Source organism: Schistocerca piceifrons, chromosome 2 (genome assembly GCF_021461385.2).
Source record: "Schistocerca piceifrons isolate TAMUIC-IGC-003096 chromosome 2, iqSchPice1.1, whole genome shotgun sequence".
Classification (NCBI taxonomy): domain Eukaryota; kingdom Metazoa; phylum Arthropoda; class Insecta; order Orthoptera; family Acrididae; genus Schistocerca; species Schistocerca piceifrons.
In genome coordinates this window covers 776014057-776029887 of record NC_060139.1, presented here as the reverse complement: position 1 = coordinate 776029887, position 15831 = coordinate 776014057, and the positions used below count along the sequence as shown (strand labels likewise).

General features: G+C 42.2%; 1 protein-coding gene across 1 annotated transcript in view; it reads left to right on the top strand.

Annotated features, from left to right (window-relative positions):
- Nucleotides 1-264: 264 nt before the first annotated feature.
- LOC124776784 (large neutral amino acids transporter small subunit 1) overlaps nt 265-15831 on the top strand; it is a 348969-nt gene continuing 333402 nt past the window's right edge. The window contains exon 1 of the mRNA XM_047251922.1: nt 265-762. Coding sequence (XP_047107878.1) covers nt 312-762 — 451 coding nt within the window. The 5' untranslated portion in view covers nt 265-311. The remainder of the gene's footprint in view (nt 763-15831) is intronic.

Below are 15831 nucleotides of genomic sequence, written 5' to 3'. Positions count from 1 at the left end.
TATGAGAGACGCATGCACTGATAAAATCGAAGCCACCTGTCCGTTTCTGTGCCCCTCTCGTAAGTGACCGTCGGCATCTGAGTGGTGATCCCTTTCCCATTCATACGAACCGCAGACAGTAGTGACGCGGCGGCGGGTGCTGACGCAACGGTAGCAGCTATTTGCCTCAAAGCAGAGCGCGACGCCGCCGCGAGCGACGCTATGCGCATGCGCGGGAGCGCGCCGCGTTCGCAGCTGGCGAGGCGGCCACCACTCCGCGGCCGTACACGGACGGAGGCGCGCGCGAAGAAGTAGGTCGCAGCGTGGCAGCCATGGGGTCGGAGGACGCCGCCGCTGCCGCCGGCGACGGCAAGGTGGTGCTCAAGCGCAAAATCACGCTCTTCAACGGCGTCGCCATCATCGTGGGCACCATCATCGGCTCGGGCATCTTCGTGTCGCCGGCCGGTGTGTACAAGGAGACGCGGTCCGTCGGCATGTCCATAGTGGTGTGGCTGGCGTCGGGGCTGTTTTCGGCGCTGGGCGCGCTCTGCTACGCCGAGCTGGGCACGTGCGTGCGGCGAGCCGGCGGCGACTACGGCTACATCCGAGAGGCGTTCGGGCCGCTGCCCGCCTTCCTCAGCCTGTGGGTGCAGCTGCTGGTGCTGCGGCCCGCCACGCAGGCCATCGTCGCGCTCACCTTCGCCCACTACGCCACTGCGCCCTTCTTCCCGGAAGTCGCGCCGCCGTCGGACGCCGTGCGTCTCTTGGCTGCTGCCTGCCTTTGTGAGTACCCTGCTGCCGTCAACAGTCGCGCCCTCCGCTTCCAATTTGGGTTAGAGTGTGGTACAGTACATCCTTCCCGCCCCTGCCCCCCTAAATCTTGGTTGTGGTGACAGGCATCTGTATCGTAGCCCGAGGTCTAGGTTAGAGTGAAACGTGATAATTTGGTTGTGAGTTAACGAAGCAAATGAATGTGAACGTTAAATAAAGGTTGTGGTAAGAGATTGTTTAGCACAGTAGCCTCATGTTAACGTTCGCGCCATATTTAAACACACTAGGTATTGGAAAAGTCTCCGATGAGTACTCCGATACGTGTTACGTACGTATATCCTACATAACCTGCGAAAAATGCGAGGAGGTCCAGTACGTAACTTTAACCGTAGTTTGTGTTGACGTGCATGCATTTCCTACCCATAAGGCCAGGGTGGCCCTTTGTAAACTTGCATACTTTCACCCTAATACCAAATACAGTTTCAGAAATAAGTCATTCGACATGTAAGTTTGAAATAGCGCAATGCCATTTTTACGGGTACGGAAGGAACCCGAGAGATTCATTTAACAGTGAATAATTTTTTTTTATAATAGTTGCATTTTCCTCAGACAGGTGACTGTTCATTTGGTTTCTATAAACGCATCGCGCCCACAGTTCTGTACGTTCATTTTTGCATTGCCTTAGCTGTCAGTTAAACGTTTAAGCCAGTGAACCTATCGATGCATGGCAGATGACAAATCTGCTATACTGTACTAACGAGCAGCAGCTCGAAAACTGTAACGTTCTTTTTTTTATTATTAAAAATAAATCCATCTCCTGTCGCACTGCAGAATTTACATTTCAAATGTAAGTACGTTTTCATTGCGCTTAAATCAACAGTGTGTATATATTTTCGCAACAATATTCAGCGTATTTCCGACGATTGTCGAGTCTCCAGTTGTGAAATTATGTTAAAAATATATTGTTGTACATTAGCGCAATTTTTGCCCAGCATGGTTACCATCTCCCATGAAGATAAAAGCCAGTCATTCGAAACATTTGTTTTACTGAATTCCGTGAGGGGACTCTTCTGTATACGCAGCTAACCTAGTGCGTAAATTAATTCATTGAATAAGCAGCAAAATGACGCAAACTGAACCACTGCACTCGTATTGAAGAAGACGTGCATCCAAACTCTATTTCAAACCTGAAGCGGAATTTTTACTCCAGTTACAAAAAATGGTTCAAATGGCTCTGAGCACTATGGGACTTAACATCTATGGTCATCAGTCCCCTAGAACTTAGAACTACTTAAACCTAACTAACATAAGGACATCACACAACACCCAGTCATCACGAGGCAGAGAAAATCCCTGACCCCGCCGGGAATCGAACCCGGGGATGGGAAGTGAGAACGCTACCGCACGACCGCGAGCTGCGGACTACTCCAGTTACAGATCACAGTTTGATAATCATAATGGCACGGCATATGTAAAATGGTACAGCTACAATAAAGAGACAAACAACTGCCGCATTTTTAGATATGCTGACTTGCTATGGTACGCAAACTGTGTGTACTCAATTCCGAAGGTGGTATATACGGACAGAAATTAATAATGTAATCTATAAATTTTTTGTGGTCCTTAACTGGGTGCTGTTCAATAAGTTTAAAACAAGATGCTGCAGTTAAATTAGTCGGAAAAGAAAAACATGACCGCCGAAATTTTGCAATATGACTGCAAGTTCATACCACCTCCAACAGGATCATGCTCCGCTTAAGCAAACCAACCTTCGGTCTGATGACAACTTTGCTTAAATTGACAGTGAGTTTGTTCAGTTCCTTACAATTAATGCACTATTGGGTAAGATTACATGAGTTGACTATTAGCATGTTAGCGAGGTAAGGAAGATCAGAATCGTTGTCACGAATGCCAGTACTGCCACTTGTTGCTTCAATGTGAAATTCGAATCTAGCAGTAGACATTGCAGCAGCAATGTCTCTTTACCAGTTAAGTGACTTAGCGCTCTGGACCACCGTATTTTAGTGCTGTAACTGTTAGGACTATGATGTTGAGTATACCAACGTAGTATTGTTTCAAGATCACAATTTCGTGTGTAACAAAGGCTAAAAATACACTTCACAAAAAGTTCAAGGAGAGACATTACTTTCAATAATGTGTCAGAAAACGCGTGATTTTCAGAAACAGGTCAGACAACGTATGGTAACAATCTGGTCAGTTCATGAATAAAAATAACTTCATATGAAAATTTTTCCTTTTTTGTAAGTATAGCAACAATCATTGGACCAAAGAGAAGTATTTTATGCAGCTAATGAAATCGATATATTTACAGATAACACACTGCGTACAACATTTTGAAAACCGGATAAACTCGCTTAAAATGACAGATGATAGGCACTTTGCTTGCGCCAAGTGAAAAAAAAATAAAACTGAAGTAGCATTCTGCGTGAAGCGTGGGGAAATAGTGTAGATACTATGACATTGAACATGCTTCGGAAATGGCGGGTTGACAACTCGTAGGCATCCTATGTAACACGTGGGGCCGACCGCGACGCCACCTGCCTCGTTCCGCCAGCGGTCAATACCGCTTCGCAAGCCTGCCAACTGTGCGACGTTGTTGGTACCGTAAGCGCACTGCCGTAGTAAACACCGATGCTGTAGGGCCAAAAAAATATTTTGCTTAATAAAAAAATAAAGAAATATCAGCGACTCGCCTCTAATATCCTGCCATTAGAAATAGTGAGGAAGTATTAGACAAATCGTGTTCTGAAAGAGACATATTGCATTATGATTTCTTTGGGTCGCGAGTTTCAACTGTTCGCGTATAGCGTTCATTTATTTTGGAGGGCTACTGAAATTTCAACAGTGGAGAGCGCACCTTTGTTATGGCATATATAGCAGTTTATAATCATAGTAATAAGTAAGCAGTTGAAACTTATTAGAAGTTTGCGCCTGTCTTGTTCCAAACGCCATGGGAAACATTTGCAAACGGTCCCAGGGTTATTATAAGGAACCGCCATGCTTTTATTATTAACACGTTACTGGAAAAAATAAATGTGCATATGGCTTTGTGCATTAATTTATCAATGCTTAAAATCGTACCTGTCAAACAGTACTAGTTAGACGAGTAAAAGTAGATACACACTTGATGTCAATGTGACGTGACAAGACTTAACATCTCGTCAGATGGTGTGTTTCCACATGGCGACTTGGTATCGTGTCATTGTGCCCAGTACTAAACGATAAAAGTTTGAGTAATTGAAACGTACGCGTCCATCTTGCGAAAGACGAGATACAGGATCACCATTAAGTAACTAGACTTGAAAATAGTCAAATTTGTTGTGCCGAAGCAAAATTAATTAAGGTTGCTCATAACAGGCAGTAAATATTGCAACTCCAATGGCAACAGCGTCACATGGATATTTCCACTCTGCTCGTCCTCGACCACGGAAGCAGGTTCTAAATATTTAATAATTCAGAAGTAATTGTGGAGAAACTAAACTGTTTTGTGTATTCAAAAACACGCGATATTACTTAGGCGATATATGATGTGGTGACTCTAAAAGCAAGGTTTAAAAAACTATAATTATAAAATTATTAATCGCGATGTTTTACTTTGTCTCTCGCAGTCCGTGTTAACAGAAAACTTGTAATCGGCAACGGCACGAATTTGGAGACTTTTTGTGACATCCACCGATCATAGCCAGAATGGCAGCACCGTTATAACATTATGCAAATTGTTTCTTTACACTGATCATGAATTTACGGATTTTACACCCTCTGCCTGCTGACTCAGACCTGAAGGAAGAGATTTGCTATTACTGGAAGATTTGAGTGATACTCGATGGACGTCTTTTCACCTCGTTATTTGCAATTGATAAGTATAAGGGGATCAATGTACAGAAATAAGACGCGCTACCTGTCATAGAAGCAGAGCAAGACGTGGATCAGGCACACCCCACACAAGAATAAGGATATATTGTCGTCTTACATCATAAAAGTAGAATACATAGACTGCAGAATATAACTGGGAATTATAGCAACTGCTTCATACTGTTGAAACTGCTTCATACCGTTGAAGACTAAAGAAAGCTGTTCTGGCCGGCCGCGGTGGTCTAGCGGTTCTAGGCGCGCAGTCCGGAACCGCGCGACTGCTACGGTCGCAGGTTCGAATCCTGCCTCGGGCATGGATGTGTGTGATGTCCTTAGGTTAGTTAGGTCTAAGTAGTTCTAAGTTCTAGGAGACTGATGACCACAGCAGTTGAGTCCCATAGTGCTCAGAGCCATTTGAACCAAAACTGTTCTCCGCCAAAGATTTAGTTATTAATCTGAGCAGTAAACCTCTTTCAAGCTTCCTTCTTTGAGCGTTCATCGCACTTCAGTGACACTACAATAAAGTCATTCACATTTTGTTTGTGGAATTCTGAAAAAGTATATTTTCTAACATTTTTTCCTTAGTGATCTTTAAACTCAATTCTAGATTGTTGCTGTACTGTAGTCATCAATGCAACAGTGATCATCTTCATCATTGTTGGCCACAACTGTTTTTGAGTGAATATAAAATGTTTATAGTTGTTCCAAATAATTACTCCACCTTCGACAAGGAATTATTAACAAAAGAAATTTAAAGAAGACTTGTGAGATAACAAAGAATTTATAATGTAACAAATGCAACAAGATAGGTCCTGCTTACGTTTTCATGAATTTACCAGGGATTTCATACGTTGACTGGTAGAATAGAAGCTGTCAAAGATAAAAGTAAATCTTTTGCCTCAGGTCAGTGTCAGTAGGCGGAGTATCAGTATAAGGAAACAATCTGCAAGCGAAAGGCAAGGTCCCGAGTTCGAGTTTCAGTCCGGCACACAGTTTTAATCTGTCAGGAAATTGCAAATCTGTATAATGTTTTAAATGACCTGCCATTTTGGATATGATCGGTACATGTCAGAAAGTCTATAAATTCGTGCCGTTGCCGTTACAGGTTTTCTGTAAAGACCGGCTACGAGAAACAAAACATTTTCATAATTTTAATATCATCGTTTTTTAAACTTTTTTTTCAGAATCTTCACATCATATACAGACTATGTAATATCGAATGTCTTCGAATACATGAAACACTTTAGTTTCTCCATGCCTGCGTTATGGTATATAATGATCCTCTTTAGTGGCAGAGGACGCACACATAGTCGAAATATCTGTGTGTTGCTGCTGGCTTCAGGACTAATGTTACTTAGTGTACTGCACACACACACACACACACAGCTCGTGACTGAAAGAAAATGCGATGCAGACATTTTAATACATGAAAAAAGCATCATTTATTTGCTCTCGGATTACATACATACGAAGAAAAATCGTTAATCAGAAGGCAATATATATCGTCCTTTTGCTTTATTATATGCATCTCGCACCTCTAGCCAAATAACGTCTCGCTCAGTGTAGTTCAAAAAATGGCTCTGAGCACTATGGGACTTAACAGCTGTGGTCATCAGTCCCCTAGAACTTAGAACTACTTAAACCTAACTAACCTAAGGACATCACACACATCCATGCCCGAGGCAGGATTCGAACCTGCGACCGTAGCAGTCACATCAGTGTAGCTGATTAATGGTTTACTTCCGAGTATTCAGTCCAGTTGTTTCCATTTTATTAACAACATTTCTATGACCTAAGTTCCGGACGCTGTGGCCGAGCGGTTCTAGGCGCTTCAGTCCGCAACCGCGCTGCTGCTACGGTCGCAAGTTCGAATCCTGCCTCGGGGATGGATGTGTGTGATGTCCATAGGTTAGTTGGGTTTAGGTAGTTCTAAGTCTAGGGGACTGATGACCTCAAATGTTAAGTCCCATAGTACTTAGAGCCATTTGAACCATTTTCTAAGACCTAAGTTCCGGAGCGGGAAGGAGCTCCTGGTCCCCGGCACGAATCCGCCCGGCGGACTTGTGTCGAGGTCCGGTGAGCCGGCCAGTCTGTGGATGCTTTTTAGGCGGTTTTCCATCTGCCTCGGCGAATGCAGGCTGGTTCCCCTTATTCCGCCTCAGTTACACTATGTCGGCGATTGCTGCTCAAACAAGTTCTCTACGTACGCGTACACGTACCCCATTACTCTACCACGCAAACATATGGGCTACACTCGTCTGGTGTGAGACGTTCCCTGGAGGGTCCACCGGGGGCCGAAGCGCACAATAACCCTGGGTTCGGTGTGGGGCGGCGGAGGGGTGAGGTGGACAGCGGTAGTCGTCGTGGGGTTGTGGACCACCGCGGCTGCGGCGGGGACGGAGCCTCTCCGTCGTCTCTAGGTCCCCGGTTAACATACAACATAGAAGACCTACGTAGTCGTCTTCTTCAGATGCTGCTAGTTGTACTCTTGTGCTGCCTGGACACCAACCAGATGGAGTCCTGTCAGCGAATATACGTACCAGTACATCTCGCAGCTCTTGAAAAAGACGACGAGGCAGGTAGTCCAAATATTGTGTGTAAAACGTAAACAACAACTCGGCCGAACACTCGGGAGTACACCCTCCATTCATCAATCACGCCTAGGATTCCTTTGAGGCTGTAATTGATTATTTCATTGGTTCAAATGGCTCTGAGCACTATGGGAGTCAGTCCCCTAGACTTAGAACTAGTCAAACCTAACCTAAGCTTAGCAGCGCGGTTCCTGACTGCAGCGCCTAGAACCGCTCGGCCACAACGGTCGGCGATTATTTCGTTGTTGAAACGTTTTCATAAAGAAGTATTTCGGGTAGCGTATGTATGGCTGGTGCAGGATTTTCTTCGTCCGTTCGCTGTAAAATCTAAAAAGATTACGTATTGACATATTTGGTATCCTTCGCAGGAGAACACAGTAAGCAAAAGTATTAATTTCTTGTGCAAGCCTGAAAATAAATCGCTAAGGCAAAGCAAATAGTAAAACAAAGGTTAAGAACATACATAAGTACGAATCCTCTACTGTACTATGATGTAAGATGCTAGCAATGATGAGGTTGCGACAAATTGGTCACTAGGCCAGTTGGTGTGGATGCGGTCTTTTGAAGTACTGTGCCCATTTTTTTCTTAAGTTTTCGTAATGTCCAGTATGCAATAAGCAAACTTTTTCGCATAGATAATATAGTTACACTGCGTGACAATCTGAATTACTAAAAACTTGTGAAATTTCGACTAAAAAATAACAAACTGTTTGAACATGGAATGTGAAGACTCTTCGTATGATCAACAGTCTGTATTTGATGTGTTTACAGAACCAGTAACAATTCGGAATCAAAATCAGAGATATAAATTTAACCGTAACTCTTAATTATGCTCCAAAATTCTTTTCAGGGTGTATGCTTTTACGGCCCGGCTTACAGAAGGTAAAAGTACATTTGAAGATGCCAACAATAGTTAAAGAATGATTGTAAAAATTACTAGTAAGCTTATGAGCTACTGACTACCTATAGTAACGGATAAAGCAAGAAGAACGAAATAGTTTAAAAAGATTAATCCATTCTTTTCTGTTCTGTCGAAACGCATGTCTTCCGCTACAATCAATTCGTAAACTATTCCAGATGTCGGAGGATATCTTCGACAAACGACAGTAGGTGAAAGGGGGGGGGGGATGTGTTGCTGCACGGTTGACAGTATTCTTAATAGTTTTATTCACAGGGGTACAGAATAAAGTTTCAACGGTTGTGGAAAGCTCTCGAAGAGGAGAGTATATTGAATATGCGCCCCATAGTTTGCAGTGAATTTTTTCGCATTGATGGCGGGAAACTTCATAAATGCGAAAGTCAAGTCTGCCAGTACAATGCCATTTCCGCCCCATTACCCAAAATTCCCCTCCCCACTTCCTCCCCCGCCCCTGCCTCTCCCCATCGCCGCCCCCCTTCCAGTACGTGCCACAATGAGGTCATTTGAACTGCCGCTATAGGTACCACATCGTACAAATTAACGTATGAGTCCTCAAGATGGAGTTTTCGCTCGCTAAAATCATCGTTACTGTTTTCCACCTGGTACGGCCCTGGTGGAAAGGCGTTATCATTATCACCTTATTTGCCTTCTGGTATAAAGAAAAGTTTATGCTATCGCTGTAGCCGCTCGTCTCTTCGAAAGTTTCGTCGGTTGTTTCCATTTCCTTCTCTTCTTCAACTTTTTCAAAAAGTCCCATTAAATCATTTTACCTGAACAAGGAGAAAGACACGTTTTACCTTAATTTGTTTGTGGCTTTTTTAAAAATTAGCACTGCTATTATAATTGCCATGCGCATCGAAATATGCCACGGTGGGTCGCATGTGTTCGTCGATTAAATTGTAATCCACCCCCATTCCACTGTAATCCACCTCACTGGCTGCAGCAGCCGCTCACAAACGTGCCACTGCAAGCCGGTTCTCGCTGTGGAGAACATTTTTATTAGAACCTTAGCAAAGCACTACCTATGAACAGCACTTTGACAGATGGGTGTTTGTTCAATATGCAGCGTATCATATTTCCTCTCCCATATTCGCATATTCGAGATGTCAAAAACTCGCGAAAGAAAAATGAGTATTATCTGCGAAAAATGTACAGGTTGCTCTAATCACTTAAATTGAATTCTACTTAGATTTCCAGAGTTGATGTGTATAAACAATATCTTTTGGCTGTTTTCTTCATATTGAGGGCAAGGTAGAGTAAGTATGCTTGTAGCATCTCCAATACAGAACCTGCATTTGGTGTGTTGCTTTCAGGTGACAAACAAGTTTTGTAGTTATCCAACAAGAGAACTCGCTACGTGTAGTTGTCTGAGCAAGAAACACTAGTCTTGTAGATTTACTCCGCAAAGCTTGAATTGTTGATAGTCATACTGTACACTAATCTGGAAATTGGAGCCTTTTAATGCTGAATGGTAATTCAGTTGAAATGAATGGAATTCGTGATATGAACAGTGACTTGTCTTTTTCCGGCTAGTATTTCCGCTTCTGTGGTTTTGTTTAGAAGATTCTTCGCCAGGGCACATCGGGAACAACGAGCGAGTTTTGGAATTCTGTTGGGAAGTTGACGCTTTCAACTTGGTTCGTCATATTTTGCACTCACTGATTTATTTGTTAAACTTCGTCATTTTCAGTTGACAAAATTATTCTCTCACGCAACCATTCTTGGTTTACGTAGTTTTTCTCTATAAGGCCTAGCGCTCACGAGTGATTTTTGTCGCCGTGACAGTGTATTCACTCCTGTTCAGTCTGTAGATATATATACGTAAACGCTCGCATCTCACGACATGACAGCCGGGTGACACTTAGGTCTGCCGAATGGCGAACATACGCTGTCATTGCGCCGCTAGGTTTTGGTAGCTGCGCGAGCACCGGTGACAAAAATGTCACTCTCCGTGCATTCTCCACTCCTTAATTGCTTTCCGACCATCGACACAGATACACGCATACGTGCCATCAGTGCCTTCGCATAGCATGACTTTGCACGGAAACGATATCAATAATGACATTCTTGTAGAAGTGGAAAGAAGACTTGCACCTTTCCATAATAATTTGAAGGATTATTAGGACATAAATATGAAAATTTAAAGACGGGGAGAAATCAATTGAATAATATATCCAAGTGGTTTGCACTACTTGTCGTCATAACAAAAGATGGAACCAGTAAGTTTTACACTTTAATTTTTAAAAAATTACAGTTATTTCAATGGCAGGTACATAATTATGTATAACAATATGCAATTGAGTTGGGTAGGTACAGTCAACTGCACATCTTCCTTGCGATTTTATTGCCTACCCTTGCGACGAAGTAATGTAAGATGCAAAATAACTGCGTATGTTTGCTGCTAATATAGTTCAGTAGTCGGATTTGGTGAAATGCTGCGGAAATTCATAAGCAGTATCAACCAATAGAATCCCTTTTTACAACATTCAAAATTGTGTAGAATGCAGCATGATTTTACTATAATGTCATCAAAATCGGGACTTACGTCAAGAAACCTGTTCAAAACTCGCCATTTATTGTAAAGCATACCGAAAGTACACACAGTGATACAGCGTGCCTATAGTTGTAAACTATCTTGAGCGAAAACTCCATCTTGAGGACTCATACGTTAATTTGTACGATGTGGTACAGTAGTCAGTGATTTTCTTGCAATTCGGTGGTAAAACGTGCCTCGGCAAGCCAAATGCCTCATCTGCTACCAGAAGTCAAAATGACGTCCCTTTTCCATTTTCGTCACTACGCAAAGTGCAATCGTTTGATATATTTATTTCCTTTTGTTGCAACATTTTACCCATGTTTGAATTTTCAGATATACGGGAGTTCTTTGTTGCTCCATTGCCACCGACGTCTACTCGTACACATACGAATTTGTGATTTCCATTTACCCATGCCATAAGAAATAGGAACAACGGTTTCTATAATTTAAACACTCTGAACGCCTGTTTGCCTGTTGCATTTTGTTTGCCGTCAATCGCTCTCAGTATATTAGGATAATAGGTCTGTTGATAATACTGGTTAGCGACAATCAGGCAGTCTGCACTCTTCTCTAGCATGAAGAGTGGGTGCAAATTACAGAGTTCAGTAACATAGTCATAATACAGGGTTATTACAAATGATTGAAGCGATTTCACAGCTCTACAATAACTTTATTATTTGAGATATTTTCACAATGCTTTGCACACACATACAAAAACTCAAAAAGTTTTTTTAGGCATTCACAAATGTTCGATATGTGCCCCTTTAGTGATTCGGCAGACATCAAGCCGATAATCAAGTTCCTCCCACACTCGGCACAGCATGTCCCCATCAATGAGTTCGAAAGCATCGTTGATGCGAGCTCGCAGTTCTGGCACGTTTTTTGGTAGAGGAGGTTTAAACACTGAATCTTTCACATAACCCCACAGAAAGAAATCGCATGGGGTTAAGTCGGGAGAGCGTGGGGGCCATGACATGAATTGCTGATCATGATCTCCACCACGACCGATCCATCGGTTTTCCAATCTCCTGTTTAAGAAATGCCGAACATCATGATGGAAGTGCGGTGGAGCACCATCCTGTTGAAAGATGAAGTCGGCGCTGTCGGTCTCCAGTTGTGGCATGAGCCAATTTTCCAGCATGTCCAGATACACGTGTCCTGTAACGTTTTTATCGCAGAAGAAAAAGGGGCCGTAAGCTTTAAACCGTGAGATTGCACAAAACACGTTAACTTTTGGTGAATTGCGAATTTGCTGCATGAATGCGTGAGGATTCTCTACCGCCCAGTTTCGCGCATTGTGTCTGTTCACTTCACCATTAAGAAAAAATGTTGCTTCATCACTGAAAACAAGTTTCGCACTGAACGCATCCTCTTCCATGAGCTGTTGCAACCGCGCCGAAAATTCAAAGCGTTTGACTTCGTCATCGGGTGTCAGGGCTTTTAGCAATTGTAAACGGTAAGGCTTCTGCTTTAGCCTTTTCTGTAAGATTTTCCAAACCGTCGGCTGTGGTACGTTTAGCTCCCTGCTTGCTTTATTCGTCGACTTCCGCGGGCTACGCGTGAAACTTGCCCGTACGCGTTCAACCGTTTCTTCACTCACTGCAGGCCGACCCGTTGATTTCCCCTTACAGAGGCATCCAGAAGCTCTAAACTGCGCATACCATCGCCGAATGGAGTTATCAGTTGGTGGATCTTTGTTGAACTTCGTCCTGAAGTGTCGTTGCACTGTTATGACTAACTGATGTGAGTGCATTTCAAGCACGACATACACTTTCTCGGCTCCTGTCGTCATTTTGTCTCACTGCGCTCTCGAGCGCTCTGGCGGCAGAAACCTGAAGTGCGGCTTCAGCCGAACAAAACTTTTATGAGTTTTTCTACGTATCTGTAGTGTGTCGTGACCATATGTCAATGAATGGAGCTACAGTGAATTTATGAAATCGCTTCAATCATTGGTAATAGCCCCGTAGTTTCTCGTACTGTGATACCACCTAACAAAAATTCAAGTTACCGCCTGTAGAAGCTGGCCCCGGTCGCGAGGTACAAGAAACTCTTTGCTGAGATCAAGTTAGGCAGAAAAGTAATCATCACTTACAAACACATATGTACAAAAATAACGTAGGTATGACTACTTAATTATCTACCTATTTTAGTTGATATTTATAAATTCAAACCAGGACGCTGAGGTTGGGGGCTGAGCTTAGGGACAACAACCATATCTCACAAAAACAAATTGTTACGAATCTCTCACATGCGCCTGGGAATAATTTATGGAACAACCCTCTACGACGACACGGCAAACGAAAAATGGACTTACAAATCGGTACGTGTTATGCAATGGGTCTGTGAAAACTTGGGCACGTGCGAAGACTGGTAGACAAGTTAGAAAACTCCAACGGTAAAAATGCTGCTATGCTGGAGGATACATACAGAACCTCGGACATTACACCATGGTTAACAGCGTTGTACAAACTGAAAAGCATGCTTTTCTCTTCAAACGAGTTAGTTGAAGCAGTAATCAGGTTCGATGCACTGAATGAAAGAAAGTGCTGCATACTAGTGAAACGTCAATGGTTCAATAGGTGACAGTAGTTCGTGTGGTGTGACTAGTGGGGAAGTTTCACTGTAGTACCTATAGTTTCGTTTATCTCCTCCTTGTGTATAGTGAACACGATTTATTCCTTCCATTCATAAGATATTTTTTCATCTCGACATATTTAAAGAATAAGATGAAACAATTTCTCGTAACATTTATGATCACCATATTTTAGCAATTTCATTCGTATTCCGATAGTTCCAACAGCTTGGTGGGTTTTCAATTTTTATCTTTTCAAACTTCCCATACTTTTTCACTGAGTCTTGATGCAGAATATGCTGTCTATTGTTGACCTGTTTTTACGAAAATTATTCTACTGGACCTCTGTTATGTCCTCGGTACAGGTTGTGATAGTTGATTTGCTGGGCCATTTACAAGAGATTCAGCTGTTGTACGAGCGAGGACATAACCGATGTCTAGCGGAATAATTTTCGGAAAAACAGGTCAACAATAGACAGTATATTATTCTGCATCAGGACTCTCAGTGAAAAGTATGTGGGAAAAAAAACGAACATCGATTACCTGTTCAAAGATTTTCAGGAAGCCTACAATTCGTTACACAGAAAAGCTATGGCAAATCATGGCAGAATACGACGGAATCTGTCTTGAGAACAAAACTGGACTGAAGCAAGGTGATACTGCATCTCCACTTACCTTCAACACTGTCGTGGAAAAAGTAGAGAAAGCAAACAAATAACAAATGAAAACATCACAGATAAAAAACCAAATATGCTAGCTATGCAGATGACAGTTGTAATAGGAAATAGTGGTGTAATTGAAACGCTGCTCAAGGAACTAAATGAAACCACTTCAAAAATAGTTCTAAGCAAAAATATGACTACAGAAAAACGTGATAACTTTCAAGTGATACCTACACTTTCAAGAACACCCCGAACTTTAAATAATATGGTGTATATATAAATGCCTGCAATAGAAGACAAGCCGAATACCAAACTAGATTATGGAAAGCAAACACAGTTTATTTTCTGTGAAAAAATTTCTATCTTCCAAACTCTTGACGACGGTAACTCTACAACGTAGTCATCAGGCCAGTACCATTGTATGGAGCGTGAGCAAAATAGAAGTACACGAACTTTCAGTCCTAGAAAATAAAGTGAACAGAAAATTCTTTGGGGCAACGTTCAGAGGGATCTGGAGAGCCAATAAAGAACGACTTAAGCCAACCAGTCAGCTCTCTGTAACGAACATCGACACAGCGAGACTTCTGCAATGTGCAGGCTATGTTGCCAGAATGGACTCCGGCAGAATAGTCCGTCATATGTGTAACAAGAAGAAGGAAGACTCAAGATCCCCTGGATGGCCAAAGAGCAGATGGTTAGATGAGGTGACCGCAGATTGCAGAGTGTTGGATATCACTGGGTGGAAGGATGTTGGGCAAAACAGGAAGAACTGAAGGCAGATAATGAGAGCGGCGCGGGATCGCCAAAGAAGCCAATGGATTGAGTAAGTGTAATATTTCTTTTCAGGTAAACTGGCGCAAAAGAGATAAAATATGTAAGAGCTTGTTTCTCAGGAGAGTTATGTGAACGAAAATATACCATACTGGATGAGGCCAGCGAGAAGCGAAGGAAGTATATATATCTTTTTTTTTTAAATTTCTCCTTCCAAGCTTGGAGACACGACATTCCACAGCAAATGCAGCTTCTTTGCAGAAAGGTGATTGCTAAAATTATAATGGAGATACCGATGAAGATAATAACATAGCGAAGGCAACGTACCCGACAGAAAAATACGAATAAAACACCCTACGAGGAAATATTTATGATCATTTTAAATTTAAAAAAAAGGGATGACGAAATTAAATTGATTGAGATTTAGGCGAAAAATAAAAATAAATATGAGGACTAAAAGAAGGAAAATTTTAAAAACAGTCCTAGAGGAAAATAAAACTACAAATCAGGACATTCAAGCAAAATGACAGAATGATGTACTCCTCATATCTCTCTGAACAGCCGGATCCGTATGGGCAAAACCAGTTTGGTCACAGATTAAGCATATAACGAAATTATTCTCCTATGTGTATACCAACTATAAGTCTTCAGTATTCCTAGATCAAACCAAAATATCATATCTCCCTACCAGCGGCCGAGTCCTAAAAACCCGGTATGTTATTTCCATTCAACATCTCCTGAAGACTTCACAGCCGCCTCATCTATATCAAATACTTTTCAGGCCTATTACTTCACAATTTGCTGCTGACACAAATGAAGACTCCAAAGTATACGACATTTGCCGGGTCTCCAATATCAGCGCGGAAAATCCTGAATAGGATTTATGATTTTATTACAAAACAGTAGATTGATATGATTATAATAATTATATTATACCTAACTTACAAGTTTACTAGAAGATGTGAGCAGTAATGTAATGGGCGGACGTATGCTTCAGCACCACTGTCACCACTTACACACTGCTAATTTGTAAATCTACTGCCAATTTTTATTAAAAAGAAATGAAATTACTTATTTCCATTTATTTGTCACAAAAGTTACGGCGGGTCTTTCTTCACCTGGGAGAGACACTCTCATGTTCGTATTTTTCTATGTTA